Source organism: Ammospiza nelsoni, chromosome Z (assembly GCF_027579445.1).
Source record: "Ammospiza nelsoni isolate bAmmNel1 chromosome Z, bAmmNel1.pri, whole genome shotgun sequence".
Classification (NCBI taxonomy): domain Eukaryota; kingdom Metazoa; phylum Chordata; class Aves; order Passeriformes; family Passerellidae; genus Ammospiza; species Ammospiza nelsoni.
The window spans coordinates 69,814,405-69,834,320 of record NC_080669.1 but is presented as its reverse complement, the minus strand read 5'-3'; the positions used below and the strand labels follow the sequence as shown (position 1 = coordinate 69,834,320).

General features: G+C 36.4%; 1 protein-coding gene across 3 annotated transcripts in view; it reads left to right on the top strand.

Moving 5' to 3' along the window:
- The window catches only part of ARB2A (ARB2 cotranscriptional regulator A), a 254,631-nt gene that overhangs the window by 124,404 nt on the left and 110,311 nt on the right, over positions 1–19,916 (top strand). For all 3 annotated transcript variants that reach the window (XM_059493028.1, XM_059493026.1, XM_059493027.1), the window contains one exon: positions 6,588–6,806. In XM_059493028.1, coding sequence (XP_059349011.1) covers positions 6,588–6,806 — 219 coding nt within the window. The remainder of the gene's footprint in view (positions 1–6,587; positions 6,807–19,916) is intronic.

Below are 19,916 nucleotides of genomic sequence, written 5' to 3'. Positions count from 1 at the left end.
GCATTTGAAATTTTTGTTGGAAAAGAGTTTAAAATAGGTTTTTAAGGCAGTGGGGGAGAGGATGAACTTCTGGAGTACAGACTTTACTTACAGATGGGGTTCCTGTAGAATGTCTTGAGGGCAAACTGGTGGGTTCATTCTTTCAGAGATTGTATGGACTCCAAAATGTTTGTACTTAGTGAAGAAAAGCAGAATCTGGTTTTACAGCCTGGGCAGTTGTGGACAGATTATTTGCAGCCCAGTATCCTGCCTGCATGGCTGGGGTGGATTGACTACCATTCAGTCTCCAGGCATTTCTACAAATAGCCCAAATCTCACATCAGGGAGAAAGGGATGGGTCTGATGTTTAATAAACAATGTTTTGAAGCAGTTGAACATGAGCATTGTTCTTTCTGTTAATTCACAGGATTAAATTAATACTATAGCATTGTTTCTTGTATCTCACTTGCCACTAGAAATAATTTTCTGCTCCAAATTCTAGTGAAACTAGTGCTTGTGAAGGCATGGAAGTTCCCTATAAAGAATACAGTAAACAACTGAGGATGTAAAAATCCTTTTAATTCATGGATGTTTTTATTCAGTTTGACCTTGTGAACAAACGGCATAAACAGGGTTGCAGATCTAACACATAGACATATTTGGGTTGCTAATTATAGAGATGTAAAACATTAATTCTTTTCAAAACTTTTCAACAGTAAACTCAAAATATGGGAACAGCTTTTCTGGTAGGTTTTTGTAGCCTTGAGCATTGATTTGTTTAGTATAGCTGCACTAGCACCAAAATAACAAATAGTAAAGTAAGACATAGTCATGGCATGTTTAATAATTTCCAGCATAAAGATTGTGAAACATGATAAATACAGTTCTGCAGGCAAATACCTTTGGACATAATGCAGTGTTCAAATAGAAGGCAGTAAGAGAGAGGAAAGGGAGAGTTTATTGTTTCTATAGCTCCAATATCCATTAAAAGTTAGTTACACAGCAGGTGGCAGTTTGGGTAAGTGTAAAGTGAATGTTTTGAAATAAATAGCAGCTGGGTGACCTAGGATGTCAGGGCTCTAGACAAGGGTATATGTTTGTCAATATATCCTACATGTTTTACAGACTCCTCAGGGACCAGGAAAAGATACAATTTCACCTTTTCTGTGCCAAAACATTTTAATTATATCTTCTTCCAAGTACAGCGGTTCAGTAACCAAGGAGCTGACATTGATGCATGTGTTGATAAAGCTGCAAACACTCAAAATGAGATTAACAAAGATTTTGAGGAAAGGGTGACAGCTAATTTTGTACAGTATTCTGCATCTAATTCAGGTCAGTGTAATGACAGAATATTTTATAACTGCTGTGTCATCTAGAAAGACTTTTATTATGCTTTGTGTATTTAAAGATTCGTGTATATGAATGTACAGTTTTTTAAAGATCATTCAAGCAGGTTATAACTTCTTTATTGAACATCTGTTGGTCGTAGCTGTAAAAAGGAAGAAACTTAAGCATTTAGAAGCAATTTTACATATCCATCTGCATTAATCACAGTAATAAGTTCCTTTTGTCTAATTTACCTTGAAAATATTGACTTCAGATGTGCAATGTAATCAAAACTACCATGCACTTTTTGTGGCATTGCTTAGTATTTGCAAAAAAAAGTGAATGGAAAGTTGTAGTAAATGTATATGAATAATCAAACTGTAGTTTCTTTGTATTATGTGCTGTCTTTTGAAAACATCTCAGTGTATTTCTGCTCTGTTCTCCTCCTTGTTTGAAGGTAACTCACATTCTTCCACTTCTTTTTGTTTGTGAAATTTTCTCCTCTTTTTTATCTACTCAGTTCTCCATCTGCTTTCACTTTTGTTTGCTTGGGCCGTCTCTCATCCCAACTTGATAATGAGGAATGCAGTGTGACCCTGACCTCTATCAGCCCATGCATGACCTTCTGACTCGCCCACATAACCTTTGACCTTCTCTTTGACAGCTTGATTAATTACCCTGTGTTATGATTTATGAGTAAGTGCTATGTAAAAATAATAGACAACAGGTGGTCCTCTAGAATCTTTTTGTGGTACGTTTTCTTTTCCTGCCTAACCTGATGAGCTGTTTTAAGTTTGGAACTTAGTGGGACAAAGTGTGTTTGGCAGAGGCATGGCATTTTTATGCACTTGGACACAGTGCTGGAATTCAGGCGGCTGAGGTATATCTGGGATGGAAATATCACAGTGTTAGCAGGGTGCAGTTGCAAAAATGTACATTGGGTGGAAACAGAAAGCAGAATCAACTGACATTTCAGGCGTTTCAGTCACAGGTCACGTCTTGAGAAAATTGCTCAAATAATGGAGGGGGCATTTTTCAAGCTGAGCTGCATCTCCAACAGCTATGTTTACTTTAACGCTTCACTAGTGACTTCTGATTGGTTGTCATGACCTCATCCTGCTGTTGCACCTACAGTGTTGCAATAGCAACATAGATGTACCCTTCTCACAGTAAAGATGGGAAATGAACAGAGCATACATCTTTCAAAAAGATGAATGGACATTGCTGTGTCTGTTTTAACCACAGGCAGGTTTAAGAACAGAGTGCTTTGAGTTGCATTTCCCCAAGGAATTAATTCTGATCTTGCTACCAGCCGTCCAAATAGAAACCTGAACGTGAAAATTCAGGTTGATCAAACATAGGAGAATGATCTCTTTTAAATCCTTGCTCACAGTCCAAAAAGATAGTTACATAGGTCAAAAGATACCTCTCTGGCTCTGACCTTTTTGTCACATATTGTGTCCTACCTTGATGGATTAATATGCAGATCTGAATGGTTTCAGCTCATTTCTCATGTGCCAGGCAGGGGAGATTTCAAACTGTTTGAAATTTACCTCAAATACTTTGAGGTTCTTTTTTTAAGCTTACCCCCTTGAACTTCCAGTAAGAGAGAGAACATACCTGCCCCATTTCTGGCTCATGTATTACAATGGAAAAGGCCCTTCTACCTTGTTCCTTCTTACTAGTATATGTATTGTAGCTGAGGTTCATGATTCTTTCCAACTCTTGACTTAGTAAGCCTGCTTTTCCTTTCATCATCACAAACCTCCAGAAGCAGCAACCTGAAGAATGGTAGGAGTCAGTGTAGATTAAATTTTACTTACCTTGAAGCACTACCACATGAGGGGAAGAGATATTAATTGGGTGCTTTAGTCTTAGAGAGAAACTGTAATTTTGTAGATTAGAGGCTGGGCGTTCCATTTGTCAGTGTCTGCCATAATTATAAGGTCTTATCACTGGTACACTGATGGCTGAAGATTGATGGATATGAGGGGATAGTGTCCTTAAAGCTTAGCTTTTTATCATGAAAAATCTTTTTATAGAGTGGTTTCTCTGTGTGTGCACACTGGTCACAGAGGAGAAAACTATGACGTTGAAAGCTGCTGTTATGTTGAAAACTATACTTTGCCTAATGTTTGCATACCACTTAATACCGCTAGGTGTGGCAAGATTTAGAAACCCTCCTAGATGATTGCTACTTAAGTCATAGGTCGCTATGTTTTAATAATGATGTAAACTCATCATGGCTGAAATTGGTATTTTTAGTGACACTGATTTAACAAATAGCAAAGTAATACATAGTAATAGCATATTTAATACTTTCTAGCTTGCAGGACTGTATATGGTGAAAAAAAGATGAATGCTGTCCTGCATGCAAGGTGTTTCTGAACAGGACTTGCATGTTAAACAATGTTTTTCAATGAATGTGATTTTTGGCTGTGTTAACACCTATGCCAAAGACTGTATCTTCTCATTAAATTTTGCTAAAGGCCTTTTTTAAGATATTAGTGGTCTTGTGTTCTGAAGTTTGCATTGACTTGCAAGCTTCTCAAATTCACTGCATTAGTGCTCCACCTTTTTTTTCATTTTCTGATTGCACTAAACTTGAATGGTATAGCTACGCCCACAAAAATTACTTTTTTAAAAATTAAGTTAAAAGCCATATTGTTTACACTAATGTTATTTAGAGCAGAGTATTTATTTTCAGTAGAAAATGTTCAGATAAAGACTGAATGAGAGAGGTTGTAATTGGCTTTATTTCACCAATAATTTTGGTTTTCTATGTTGACTTTTATATGTTACTCTTAAATCTTCTTTCTGGTGCCATTGTTTTCTTCTTGAAATTTAGGATGCAGAAGTACAAGGGAAAGGGAGATACACCATATCATGTAAGCAAAACAGTCCAAAAAGATATTACTTTCCAAAGGGCAAGACTTAGGCTTTCCCATAATAGAAGGGGGGAAATAATATTAGTTTAGTTATTACTTAATTATTTTAATTCTACTGTCAGGAAAGGCCTGCTGTCTGGGAGAATTTGTGAAAAAATATAAAGGGAGTCGTTGCAGTGCTTAAAATATATTTAATAAAAATCCTTTAATTGATTTATAGAATAGTGAATTAAAAATAGAATCTTATTTCCCCTGTGGTTGTCTACATGAAAAATTGTCATTGTGTCCTCATAAAAGGGAACAAATAAGTAATGTAATTCTAATTTGCATGATCAATAACTTAGACAAATTTCACTTCTCTGATTATTTTTGTGACTGTTTTGTGATCAGGTTGAAGTGCACAGAGTTTCAAACTTCTAGATGTGTAGTAAACTCATGAATTTTGCATTGTGTAGAAAACAAAACAAATCAATACACAGAAGTCTCTGCTCAGAACAAGCAAGTCAAGAGGATGAAGAGCCCCAAAACTACCAGCCTGCCAAGTACTGCAAAAACTCCAGCAGTAGCAGGCTCAAAAACTATCCTTTCATCTGAGATGTGCAGTTTAGGAAGATTTGTAAGCCACATTCTTCTTCATGATGAATTTGGGCTTTGAAATTTTCCAAGCTGTAAAATTCATGTGCTTATAGTGTGGCATTGTGCATTAATATGGCCAGGCATGGTGTGAATAGATTTTAAAATTTTTCTTTCTGTTTTCTTTCACCTATTCCCTATTGTTTATTTATATTTTGGCTTTTTGTTTATATTTATCCCAGTTAAATTCATGGCAGGCAGGGCTGGGCAATCATGTGACAGAAGACCCCTTATGGTGCTGCATCTAACAAGGAGACAATTTTCTCTTTGGCCTGTTGTGACCCTTTTTTACTACATTGCTTATGCCAGAGGTAGTATCCTGAATGCCTCTATTTCACCCTGTTTAGCAGAGTGTAACTGTGCCCTTTAACTTGTTTTTTGGTGGGAGGAGAAGCTACAGCAGGCGTTGGAGAAGGGCACAAGGATAAGGGGTAGGAACTCCCTTCGGATGTGATTTTGATAGCTAGTCAAGTGTGTCCAACTGTAGAAAATCAGTGAGTGACAGTCTGTCTACCTGACAGTGGCCACAATGAACTACAAGATTTGTGAATGGCTCTACAGAATAGAATAAAGCAAGCCCAAATAAAGTATCTTTTGTTGGGGTGGACTTGGTTTGCTCTGGGCAGCTAGGTATGGGGGACCTCTTTTGATCCTCATGCCAGGACTGAGTGCAAAATGAAGCACCAAGTGAGAAGCTGGAATAAAGCTGTTCCATTAGATAATTAATATAGATGTTTCTGGAAAGTAAGTCTTTATTAAAATTTACTTCTAAAGGATAGCTTGATTTTGACTGGGAACTCACACTAACTTTAGGGACATATCTGTTAAATGCATGTCCTTCTCTTTTCCCCCTTCCCTTTGCAATTATATCTTCAATAAATATTATGATTTTTTCTGTGATTTGCCATAATTTAAAAATCATAACATTTGATTGGCTGGTTTGTTCAAGATTTATTTCTCATTCATAAATTTTTTTTTTTTCAACCAGCTCGATTCCTGAGGCAAAAAAAATGTGCCTTATGCACTCAAAAGCATCCTGCAGGTCACAAATTTGTTCTGCATTTGTTGGATATGCAATATAATCCCAGTGAACTTTTACAGCAGATTTAAAGATGCACTAAAAAGTCAGACCCACCATAAAGAGTTGACTTGTAAGCAACACCACTGAATCAGTTTTGGTATTGATTCATTGTTACTGCTGCTATTTGCGTCTGCATGGTATGCTTATTGTCAGCTAGACAAAAGGTTTTACTATTTTAAAATGTGGTGAATAATTTTCACATGCTTTCTTTAATGTATCTATCTTTATATATAAAAATCTCTCAATCCTTTTTATTTTAAAGGTTTTTACTGGCTGGGCTTAAAGCTTTTTATTCATTATTGTGTAGAGTTCTTAAAGCAACATTTTGCTTTTAGTTCCTGTATTGTTTTCTGAAAAAGTCATATAAAGTGCTTATGAATAAAACAATATATTAAATTATTTTAAAGGTAAAACAGGCAACTTTTCTGATGCTGAGGGATGTGTATAAGTACATGCACTGATACATATTCACACATCAATATTCTGTTAATGACAGAATATTCTTAAAAACCTTTCTATAAATGATGTTGTGTGAAGTTGCTGAAATAAATAAAAAAGTTCTAAAGAGCATTAAAGTAAATGCAAAGCATTTTCAAGCATTAAATTCCCTTTTTCACATTTCTTCTTGTTTGTATGTGTCTGTGTGTCAATGTGTGTGTGACTCTCTTCTAAAACAGGAAGGCTATGGAGTAATAGTTCTGAATCCCAATGAGAACTATATTGAAGTTGAGAAGACAAAAGCCCAAGTACCGCTGTCTTCTGATATCTCAGATGAACCTGCAGAAAAGAGAGAAAGAAAAGATAAAATCCAGAAGGAAACAAAGAAGCGACGTGACTTCTATGAAAAGTATCGAAATCCACAAAAAGAAAAGGAAACTATGCAGATCTATATTAGAGTAAGTTTCTTTTGGTTTTGTTTGCCCTTCTTTATTGATGCATGCATATGTTTACTGCCTATATTGGCTAATAAATAGCATGCTTTGCTTAAAACAAATACATTACTGAGATGGAATTCAAGAGTTTATACAGAGTTCCTGGCTCTTTATTCTGTTGGTATTTTTGGTCATTTATTGATCATGATGCTTTGCAAGTGTTACAGAAAATTTCTTTCTAATTTCAAAGGGAAACTTCAGATAAACCCCAGAGGAATTCACTCATGTTACCAAGAAAGAAATTATTTAAGAAAGACTTCTTAAAAACCATTTTATAAACAGAGGTGTTCATAAGAAAAGACTTTGTAGTGAAGCTTAGGCAACATACTACCTTCACATGTCATGTATGCATTATTATTATTATTTATTATATTATAAATGCATACATGACATGTATGCATTACATGGGAAGCAGTAGTTACAGCCTTATAGTTTTTATCACATGGCAAATTACTAGTGTATTATGGAAAATACCAGTGTTCATCTTGTGTGGTAGCAAATTTACCCTGTGATGTACTGTTTTTATATGAGCAGCCATCCATTGTGTTTGAGCTAAACTTTTGAAGGCAGATAAAGGAGAAAACTTGCTAATATATTAATAAATATTTAAGCTAGAATAATTTGAGAATGGTATGATAAAGAAACTCTGTCCCTTGCCCTTTTCTGACTCAGTGAACCTTTGCACTTTGTAATGCTACCAGCATGGGATCATTATAATAGTGCTACCGGAGGATTTCTGATTCTGCAGGGGGCACAAACAATATTACATGCACATTGGCACATTCTGCTTCATGTACATACTATGCATTATACATTCCAGACTGAGTCATATAATTTCCAAAACCCTTATTATGAAAGTCAGCATTTTCATTCAACAGTAAAACATATCAGAAACTCCACAGTGAAGGTAAAACAAACCAAAAAAAGTATGTCATTGCGGTGAAAAACAGAGAAAAATCCAGTAAGATACATGTTAGAATCATCTTAAATTTTAATATGCCCCTGCTAATCTTTTTTTAGCATAACAATTTTTGTAGAAGAAATATAATTGTGCTGGCTAGTGAAAAGGGTTAGTAACTTGGATACAAGACTGTAACTAATGCCATAAATATTTATTGTCTTTTGAAAAATACCTGAGTATGGGAAACAAAGGAAAGTATATATCTACTCAAAGTCACCAACAAGGCACTGTGTTTTCTGTTTGCATCTGTTTTATAAGATGCTATTCTATCCACTAGCCAAACCCTCCTTCTTAAGAGGAGGGTTTTAACTTAAGGTTTTAACTTAAAAGAATCCAGTGGACAGTGCTGCTGTTTTGTCTGAAAAGTAGTCTAGTCAGCATACAGGTTCAGTGTTCCCTTTTTGAAAGTGAACCTTTTTTTCAAAACCTTTATAGCAGTTCTACCTTATCATGACTCTTGCCTCTTGATATGTGAAATTTGGTTTCAGTAGGTTTGACCCCCCCCAAAATATAAAATTTCTTGTTCCATCCCATTTTCCTTTCTGCACAGCTCCATGCCTTAAATGTGACTGTTGATGTTTTCTTTATTTGATTTTCTTCAAATCAGGGAAAGTAGTATATGTTTTAGTGCAAGTGTGGTTGGTAGTTTCCTTCCCCAGTCCAGTAAATTGAAATTGGGTCTTCTGATGAGCTTGGTGTTATATTCTGAAATTATTATTTTGGGGTTTTTTTAATTAGTAGACTCTAGTACAGTTTTTTGAGACAGAAAGAAAAGCATACCTGCTTTAGTGTATTGTGGGACAAACCAATGCAATTTCCTTGCTTATCGATTTATGAAACAAAACTGGACCGTCAATAGGGTTCCATTTACTCTGTTGGTCAGAACTGCTAAGTCTGTAGATGATTGCAAGAGGTGCAAGGCCATATTTGTTATTTTCTTGCCTCCCATGCCTGAGTCCATATTGCAGGATTGCTCTCTGCCTGCAGCCAGGGACTTGCCTCCACAGGCTGCTGAGTTGGTGGTGGTTTGGGGTTATCTCAAAGGGCAATTCAGATACAATCCTGCTGTATAGTACAGTATAGTATAGTATAGTATAGTATAGTATAGTATAGTACAGTATACATTTGACTCACTAGGCTCTTGACATAAAACATGACATCACTCAACAGAGATATTTAAGGGTGGTATATATTAAGATTTGTAATGATCTCGTCAAAGAGTTTTGAAAAACCTGAGCAGGCCTTATGTCAACTTTGCCAAGTAGGAAAAAGCATGGATAGACTAGACAAAAAATTTCCTTACAGGAAGGCTTTAACTTACCTAACATGGAAGGAAAAACGTGGTTGTGTCAAATATGCTGGAGAAATTGTTTCAGACTGTTAAGCAGAAGGAATAAATATCCTCAGTTATGTTGCAATAGGGTCACTGAGATCTGTTGTGATCTAATGAGGAAATGCCATTTGAACAAATTAAAACTGTCTGGTCGATGTTCCCACTTATGCAGCTGGATCTTCCAAGAACCAGAGAATTAGAACTCTTCCTTGGTAATTATGTTTATTATTATTAAGTAATTTTTTTTATTTTCATAGTAAAAAAAAATAGTTGGGGTATTCAAGACTGTGTAAAAGCTGAATCTCAAAATACAAAATACCAAACTGCACTGTATTTTTGTACAAAATGAGTATAAATGAAAATTACTATGGCAGTGTGTAATGCATTAAGCATAGTTCTCTTGAAAGATCAAAGTACTTACTGTTTCATGCTGGAAGTTTCCTTAACTATGAAATAATGTACTTTCTGGCATACATTATGGCTTGTTAAAGGAACTGATTTGGTCTGGGTAATAAACATCATGTCAAACATTATGGCAGGAAAACCTGCTTAATATGTTTTGCAATAAGACAGATTTTTTTGTTCTTGAAAACATCTGCCAACTGAATTCACAAGTGAAGACAGAAAATGTCATCAATTCTGTAACATTCTTGTAAATTTTATTTCAATTTTAGCAATGCAAACCAGGAAAAAAAGCTTTTGATAATCAGCATTGACTATAATACTTTTATGGAATGATTAAACACAAGCATTTTACTTTTATATAATGTGCTAATGAATGCATATGAATTTTAATACTCTTACTGTTCAGATTTTAACAAGCATATTGACAGATCATTTTAAAAGCATCTGGTTTTTAATATGTTGAGTGGAGGATTGAGTAAAATAGCTAAATATGTACATACATCCTTTTAAAAAACATATTTCTATCCTTAGTTATAAACATTACCATTTTTTCTTAGACCACCAGAGGCTGCTCTGTACATATGGGCTAATGCTTTCCCCCCAGAAACTTTCTACCCTAGCCAGCCTTCATTTGTTACCGAAATGAACTGAGAATTTGTTGCTCTCTAACCTTTTTCTGTGGAAACTGATCATGCACCCTTAAATGTGGCATGATCATTCCTTCCATTCTCAGCCATCTCCTATTCCCTACAGGTTTTCACACTGACAGTGTCTTTTCCATGTTAGAAGATACTTAAAAATGTAAATTAGTGTTTTCCCCCTTCTAAACTGCATTCACCACTTAAACAGGTATACTAAGTGGATTCTGTAATATTATGCAAAAAAAGTATAAATTGCATCATTTCATAGTAATTTGCAATAATGTTGCCCCAACAGTTGAAGGATGTCAAAGAGGCAACCAAGGAAGAAGTGGGAAGAATTACTTTTATTAGACCAACTAAAAAGGTCAGGTTTTGTGGACAAAAGGATAAGCCTTTCCAAAGCCTGTATGATAGGAATTTTGTCCTTTTTTCCCTACTGAGCTTATCTGCTTGAATAATTCTTATTACAAATATTATTTTTACTGTAGCACAATCTATAGTAGTGCCATTTCTATTAACAGCATATTAATGAAATTGTTTGGATGTAGCGTACTTTTCATAATAATTTTTCCTATCTTCTGTGAGAGATTAAGTAAGAAAAGATCATGTGCAGCCAGTTAATCTGTTTTACTAAAAATTGCTACATATGGATAATTTGTGTCAGTATTTAGGAAAAAAGCAGTAAAAGTTGTTTTAATACACGGTTGAGTAAGCAGTGACTATTGGCAGACAGGAAATCCTGGCAAGCGTGCAAGCACAGTTGTGCCATTTCTGCTCATTGTTCAGTGTGGCTGACACGAAACGCAGCCTGACTGGAGGTCACGGCAGAGTGTCCACTTGTGTGGGATGACCTTTCAAAGCCATGGATTTCTTTCACTCCAAGGATTGAGCTGTTTCCCAACATAGCCACGGTCCCACCAGCTGCCGGTTTCACCCTGTGGCCATCTCTGGGCCAATGACCTACCCTCTGACTTGGCAAGGTGCATGCCTGCTCTTGTCCAAAGCCTGTGTGACTACATTAGCCTGCTGCTGAGACAAAGCTAATAAGCTGTTTATTCCACCAGAGGAGACAAAATGACAAGCTCTAGGCAAACAGCTCCTGAGAGGTAAGGGACATGTTCAGCACAAAGAAGGTCGGTGGCAAACGTGGGCATCAGGACTTCAGCCCTTAGAGTCTCATGCTGATGTTTTGTTTCCCCTTGTACAACAAACAATGCCTGTTCTTTTTCCCCTTTTACAACAGCCAGCGTTACTTTATATGTACACGTCTGAAATACCACACAGTTTTACTCTGCCCACTTTTAAAGCCTGTTACTTCCTTATGTTCTTGAGAAGTCTCACTTCTAAGCAGCTGCAAAATCAGATGCTGATAGTAAAAAGCTCATGAGAACTGCCTAGAAACTACCATGGTGTTGTTCTTGCCCCGTGTAGTGCTGGGCACTGGGCATTCAGAGTTGAAAAGACACTACAGGTCAAGTGCTGAACATAAATGTGTAGTGACATTTTGAGTGCTCCAGGAACACCTGGAGATATCTGGTCTTGCAGAATCTATGCTACTAGAGACCTGCACCACTCTGGGCCAGCAGCTGGAAGCTAAACATATACCATGATACTTAGCGCCTGCAGTTAGGCTACCACATCACTCCTTAAAGGTCAGATGAGCTTTAAGTTCTTACAGTAGTTTCTGTAAATCAGGAAGAATACGTATGTCATGTTTCATTCTACAGATACTACAATGAACAGGAATCTTACATTAAATAGCTAAACTGCGGAGAATTTAAACTAGTGTTCAATAATTTATGCATAGGCCATTTAGCATGAGCAGCTAACTTAGGTATTTTTAATAATCCTGCGATTATAAAGAATTCTTATAGTAAATTTTGCATTTACTAATCCTGGAAAGTTTTATTTGTCTTCTTTTCCTTGAGTGATTGAGAAATCAGAGACACAGATAATCAGTGAAGGGAAATCCTATAACTCTTCAAGAACACCACTGGCTCTTCTTTCTGCTATACCCTCTCTTCGTTCTGCATTTCACAAGTATGTTTTAATCAAAGAAAATGAATAAATCAGGACCATCTAGCTTTGGTGTCTTTCAGACATCCATTACATGATGCCATGTAATGATATGCGTCCATTGTTAGATCCAACTCCTAAAATGCGAGGCAAGCCATGTAAGTTTACAAAAGAAAGAACCAACTTGCTCCATTTCTCCTCCACCATGAGCTGTATGGTCCTCCCATGGTGCTGAAAAAAGATTCTCGCTCACAAGTCAGAAGAGTCCTCCTTCCTCTCAGATGGCATTCAGGCTCATAAATGTGGCTAGTTTGTGGGATAATGGTGGAGAAAACTGGCTCAGCAGAATGCAGATGTACTTGTTGAAGGAAAAAGTGAATAAATCACTCAAACATCTTGAACGCTAATATTGTCTGGTTTTGATTGTAGACTGACTGCAGCAAAGGACTGCAAAGACCTTCTAGGTCTTCTGAGCCAGGACAAATTGCACTTTGCTGGTATCTTTTATCATTTATCTAACAGAGCGCGAGGATTGTGGCTGATATCCAAAAACAAGGATAATATTCTCTAACCTTCTACACACAGTTGCATGTTTTGCTACTAGGTTTCAGTGTGTTTGGTAAAATTGGCAGAAGGAATTTAGCAGGAGCTTGAGTGGCAGCATACCCCTTTTTGCAAAACTTGAATATTCTTCACATGAATTTTTCTTGGTCAGCCATAAGACACTTAATATAGTGAGAGGTGATTAAAATTAGTTCCTAAGGTACATATTTGTAGCTATCTTAAGATGAAGGGCATTATTGCAAATTAACCCTTTTCTTTGGAGACATCCCACCCCACCAAATCCCTCTAGAAATACTTATTTAATTTATTAAATATGTTTATTTATTCTAGAGAGGAGGATATGAGGGCTGTACTGCAGTGCATGGAGATCAGAAAAACATTTGTGGAGTCTAGGAACTGAATGTCAGGAGACAGGGAGCTGGGGTACAGGATGCACAGTAAGTTCAAGGATTTTTTCACCTGATCTGCTACAGAAAACAAAGTGTAAATTCAGGAAAAAATATGAAGGGGGAAAAGAATTCTAGCTTATGGGACTAAGTTAAATCTAGTGGATCCTGTGTAGGCTGTTTGGCTGCCTGCAGCAGTGACAGCTGCCAGGGGGACTAGAAATAGTGGAGGAGACAGGGGCGTGGAACAATGTAGAATAAATAGCCCAGGAAGAAATGCTGGTTCTAGCCTGCAATTCATAGGTGGATGAAATTTGGAAAATTAAGAATTATAGCAATTAATTAATTTAATTTTAAAATTTTTACAAGTTAAGGATTTTACTAACCAAAATGCTTACTTTTTGTGAATTTGTATATTGTGTGAAGTTATTTCGAATTCTTTTTATCTTGAACAAGGTTGATCTTTTTAATCAGTTTGTTGCCATCACTCTGCAGGCCAAGAAATATGCTTTATTGGGAGTCTTTAGAAGACCATTTTGTCCTTTTGTTCTTGCTGTGTCTTAGTGAACTCCATATCAGATCAGCACTCCCCCAGAATTAGGTGTTACTAACTTCAGATCCATTAACTTCATTTTGATAGTATCCAGGCAGAATTCATTTCTAGTCCATTTTACAATTATCTCCAGACATTAATTCATCTAAATTTTGAGAAGTTTTCCCATTGCTCTCTCAGCTGAATCCTTGTTTTTTTTCTCTATCTCTCTGGATAAAAGTGGACTCTAAACTGATCAAAAATGCTTTTGTCTTTTGTGGTTGGAGGTGTTGGTAGCAGGTTTTCTCCCCTGAATGGGCTGCATGCTGTTCAGACTCATTGTTCTACACTTTTGTTGTTTAACAGTTGATTCTCATTCTTTTTCTCTGTCTTTTTTGATCAGTGCTTGGCAAGAATGAATTTGTCGATATCCAGTGAGGTGTCTTTTGTATATTTTCAAGTAAAAACTTGAATTTTTATTTGTTTTCCCAATAGATGGCACTGCTTGGAGAGAAACTACTAAGTGAGATTGATGTGTATTTAGAATTACCAAGAGTTGTATGTGTTGAGGAAACCAAAGATTTTCTGGGCTCTTAAGCAGCACTTTGAGATCTTCTTGTCTGGTACTTCTAGTAAAAACATGGCATGAGAAAACTATCATGCAAGTACATGTGCAAGTGTGCGCACACAGGCACTACCTACAGCAAAGCACACAAAAACTACTCACATTCTTGCATGTTTGGCGTCCTCTGAACTCCATAAGATGGCTTCTGACTTAATGCAGGCTATAAGATGTAGGATACATGAGACTGGAAAGTTTTCTTTTTCCCAAAAGCAAAGATTTAATCAGAGTATCCAGCTATATAATATAGCAAGGGATTTAAAATTTATTTAGTTCAGGCAATACAGCTGGTACTTCATAAGCATCTGCAGTGTGTTCTTTTGGACTGGTGTTTCCTTGCAGATGTTCCTTCATTCCTATCTCCTGTCTTTTCTACCTGCTGTGTAACTGAATAATCTAATTTCATGGATCTTGCCAGTTCAACGTATGTCCTATAAAAGTGGGCAATTACCACTTAACTGTGTCACAGCTACTCTGTTCTTAAACTGGGAAAAGAGAAGCTTTAATTGCATGTAGACATTAAGATGACAGATATTTATATCTTTGGGATCTAGTTTGCTGAGGAATTCTTTTGAATTTATCAAATAAAGTAATGAAGAAATTTAGCAAAGCTTAGGCTGCCTAAGTAATTTCAAAAGATTTCCAGGTGTGGCCTTAGGCTTGAATGCATCACTGCCTTCACACATTCCAGTTTGTAGCACATCTCCCACTTCTCTAGCTACTCCTCTTTTCGTGTTTGAAAAATGAACAAACACATTTGATGACGGGATTTTGTTATTTATCATGTGTCCCTTGCACCGGTTCCAAAAAAAAGGTAGGCTTACATTTAATAACTGTTGATTATCTTTTAAATCCATTATCAGTGAAGACCGTGTGTGAAGTTATCCTCAGTGCGTTATGTCAAGCTTTCAGATGCTGCATGCTGCTCTGACTGCATGCAGGCTCTGAATGCATTGCCTTAAGTGAGTAAATGAGTTATGGCTGTGATACATCTTTAAATAACAGCATTTGATTGATTTAAGACCACTTGTCTTAAATACCTTTTTTCTGCTGTTTGCTATTCATTATGTTCTTTTACCATTTCCTTTCCCTTTCTATTTTGAGCTACTCTAGCTGACTTACAGTTTGGCTGATACATAAATTGATTTTTCTCTGGTGGGTGCCAAACTGTGTTGTCACTGGAGCAGAAGTTGAGACATTATTGTTACTCTGTTACACTGGTGGTAAATAACCATGACATCATTTTCTAAGAACACCATGAATAGTAGCTGTTTCTGCTCAAAGATAAAGTGACCAGGCAGAGTTCAGCTTTGCTAGACTATCAAAGACAGATGGCAAAAGAAGACCCCTGCCTCTCTTGTACTGTGGGTCCACAGAGCATACAAATTTGGAAAGGTAATATTATGGCATGGAAGTAACAGAAATTATTTCATGTCCAAAGTGCTGTAGTCATCTTCAGCACTTCTCTGGAGTGTGTGCAAATCCCTTTAAATCAAGATTTGAGGAGCTTTCACAACGTACGTTTCTTCACTTTGGCGACACTAGAACTATGGAGCTCCCACTTTCTTGCTTTTGTTGGAAAGTATGAGGTATGGCAGTTGTGACCAGTCCTGGCAGAAAGCACTCTGAGCATAGTTTTAGACTAAGTGACCCTCACATGTTCTCTCCAGCTGCTGTAGTTCAGTGATTTGACATTATGAAGTTTCAACTCAGCCCTCAAAGAAGTATTTGATCTATGAGTAGACTTTGTGGACATTGTGAAGAGAAGCAAATTTCACTGTCTCAGAACATTTAGTACTACTGAGGTTGTGGTTGGCCATCCACACTAGGAGGGGCAGGTGATTTAGACCAGAAGCTTACCAAGCTATCAGCATAGTTAAAACAATGGGATCTTGCACATGTACTGCTACAGAAATGCATATTGAAAGATATAAACCCCTACATACAGGCACTGATATTTCTTGGCATTTTTAACACTGGGGTGTTGAGCAAATATTCAAATATTCATGATTTCTTCAGAGCTCAAGAATTTCCCCAAGACAGATTGTTATCTTGAATTAACCTGAAGGACATTCAACCGGAACAGCAGTAGGAGTCATTTCACAGATGTTGTCCAGATGTTATTAGCATGGCCATTCTGGAATAATGGGGAGGATACAAGTAGTGCTCACATCCTTCCTACTCCCTCTCTTTTGTTATATTTGCATCAGGATTTTGTCTACCTTGCTAATTTGAGTCCACAAGATTTCATTTTCAACTATAAAGCAGTTCTTGAGTTTCAGACTAAAAACACCCTGTGACATGTGCATTTGCAAAGTGCATGTTTAGGAGTGGATAGACATGACAGAATTAAGAAGTCCATCCTTTATTAAAGCATTAGCTAAGAGTGGTTTAATTAAGCCTGTACACAACTGCTTCTTAGAAGACTTTGTCTAGCAAAGCTTAGCTACAGGCCAGTGCATTGACTACAAGTTGCCTTGAAGGCCCTGCACAGAAACATTGCTTCTCTTCATCTCTGACACCTATGCCCATGTTCATGAAGAGTTACAAATTACTTATGAAACTTTTGTCCAGTTTTGTGGGAATGCTGGACCTCCAAACAAGTCCATGCTGCTGGGGTGTTTGGTCATTGCACTCGGATAGAATGAACATGGTCACAGGAATTTCTAAGATGCCTGGTACCTGGCAGCTGTGAGTTCTTACCACTCATTTTCATCTTTATTACTTAACAAGATTTAAGGTTTAGAATATGTTTGTATAAAAACATTTTCTGTAGTAGACCTAACAACAAAAATAGAAAAATATGTTCAACGTAGATTGTTAAACAGTGCTCTGCTGCTCATTATAAGAACTGTCAGAGCTAGCTCTTCCAGTATCTCAGTTAGCCTGAAGATCTGGTTAATCAGCTTCTAGAGGGCAGCCAGAACTAGAGACAAGTTACCCAGAGACTTATAGGGGTTACAGCATTAATGCTGACGCCAATAAGGACAGATCCTGCAGTTACCCAGATCCATTCTTCTGCACAATCTCTTTCTTCTCCAACACAGAATGGAGTCTGTCCTTTTTTCCTGTTTACCCAGGGAACTTCTGTTAGAATTGTTGTCTTTTTTCATCCTCTGTAATGGTTTTTAGCAAACTCAAGCTTGAGATGATAAATGTCAGAGAACTAATTTTTAAGATGGACATTAACATACAGTGGAGTTTAAAAAAAGGAACTAAAAAAAACAGAAATTTTTTTCATTAAATCTCAATAAAGATCTTTGTCTCCAAAACTAAGTAATGGTTTGAATGAGGGAAGGCTGCAGGTGTTCCAATGCACTTAATCTTTGTCTTAAAATATGTCAGACAAATGGTGTTTTCTAATAATGGATTAATGTGGCATCAAGGCCTATTTGTAACAGTAACAAAAGTGGTATCCATATGATTTTTGAGGGTTTTTCTTATCCCACACAGCAAAACAGACATAGATTACATATATAAGACATATTCACAGGATCTTCAGTTATCCCTGGAATTTCTGTTTTGTTTTTGTTCAGTCTATAGAGACACCCAATGTTTGGACTATGCCACCTGAGTTACAAGATTGCTTCCAATTTTCCAGTTAGGTCAACCAAAAAAATTAAGATATGATAGAGGATCGGTGGGAAAAATTCATATCAAAACAACTGCTCACTATGTCATTATGACAACCTGCTGTAACAAATGTGCTTCTGTTTTAATTTATGACAATTAATTGCTAAAAGTAATTTAATCTGACAGTGGCAAGGTGTTGAAAGACTCCTGAAGATGTCATAAAAGTGACCTTTCTGCCCATGTGCAACCAAAAGCCATTTTTAACAAGGAGGCTCAAAAACAGTACAACTTCTTTTGTACTTCGTTAATTAGTTATTGATTTGAAACAATGCTCTGCCAAATATTGTCAGATTAGCTAGACGCCAGGAAGGTCACAGTGTGACAGTCTAGTCCTGATAATCTTATGGTTTATAAGAATTCTTTTTTACTTTGAACCTTTTGTTCTGATATCCTGAGAATTACATTTCCTGGCTTTAGCATCTGTGCTAATTTAAAATACAGCCAAGCTGTCTGTTATGTAATTGGATGTTTTGAGTTGTTAAAAAAAATTGCAATGTGTTAGAAGAAAATTGCTGTTGATCTAATATCTAATGATCTTCGACGACTGCGATGCGCCACTACTGCAATTTGAATGGCCTTGCTAATCTGTGTGGAAAAGAGCCTGTTTTAATGAAATAATCAACACAAGGGAATCACAGAGTTCAAGACAGAGGTACGACAGGCAAGTTCTGAGGTTGTGTAGCAACTCATTGGGATGAAAGATCATTTCCTAGGGTGCATTATTATGAAACAAAAATAACAGAGGTGCATCTGCACAGGAAAATGAGGAAGCAGAATTCAGGGTTAAATAGCTAAACATTCAACTTTTCAGTTTATTCAAATGAGAAACAACAGAAGATTCAAATCTGAATTTCAGATTGTGTTTGTCTTTAGATAATTATAAGCTAATGACAGTTCCTTCAAATACAATTAACTATAGTCCTCTACATATTAAGGCACTTAACCAAATCTTTGTAACTGTGCATTAAGTAGTATATCAGTTTACTTAAAGCACTGAGCACTTTGCAGTCTTTATTAAGAGAAATAAAATAGCTTTGAGCCTGTTAAATCTTTCTTTCACTTAAATAACTGCTCTTGAATGTAATAAATAGAGATGGAGAAGTGAAGAACAGTACAGAGCAAAGCCATTCCATTTCATTTAATTCGCACAAAAGATACAAACTCTGTAACAGAGATTTTACAGTTGAGGTTTGTTCTGAAACCATAGCTGTTAATGAAAATACTAAATTGTTACCTTACTTAAATGTGTTCAAGTTTGTGTAGATCCGTTGTTTCCTGTGGTGGGGAAAGCTACATTTTCCTTGGCAAAAATGGTATTTTTCTTGCAATAGCATGGTTTAAAAAAAAATCTGTTTCTCATTACAGCATATAAACAGATTGAAAGAACAGAATAATAAATAGGCTTTTGAATACTATAGGAAATAGAAAAATAACAGTTCTGCATGACATCCATTGGGAGTTTTTGAATGTTTCAGGTGCATTCATTTCCAAAGGAATTGCTTTTAGTGTTGAGAAAAATGCGTGTAATCAGTTAAATGACTGGCATGATCTCTTTGTGTCTTATGAAGATAGTTCTTTTTATAAAAGTATTGTATTCATTTTTATTTATTTGCTCTCACAATTAATCTCTTAATTGCCAGAAACATGGCTCCTAAGGAGGTTATCTGTGAAGATAAAATCTGATGGTTTGTTTAGGAAATACTCTTTTCTTCCCATAATTTGATCATACAAAAGTCATTGTTTGTTTTGGTCTATTATGTTTTAGGCAGAAATACATTGTGGGCAGAATCTCAGTCCCTGAGATTGAGTAGTTTGGAAAGAAAAAAGTAAAATGAGACATAAAAAATGTAAAATGTAGGTATCCATAACAGTACTGAAATGCAGCTTTGCAGTCTTTGAGTATTTTTACCAATTGGAATATCTTTGGCCAAACTGCTGTAGTTATTACTTAAATTAGAATGTGTAAGTCCACCTGGAACCC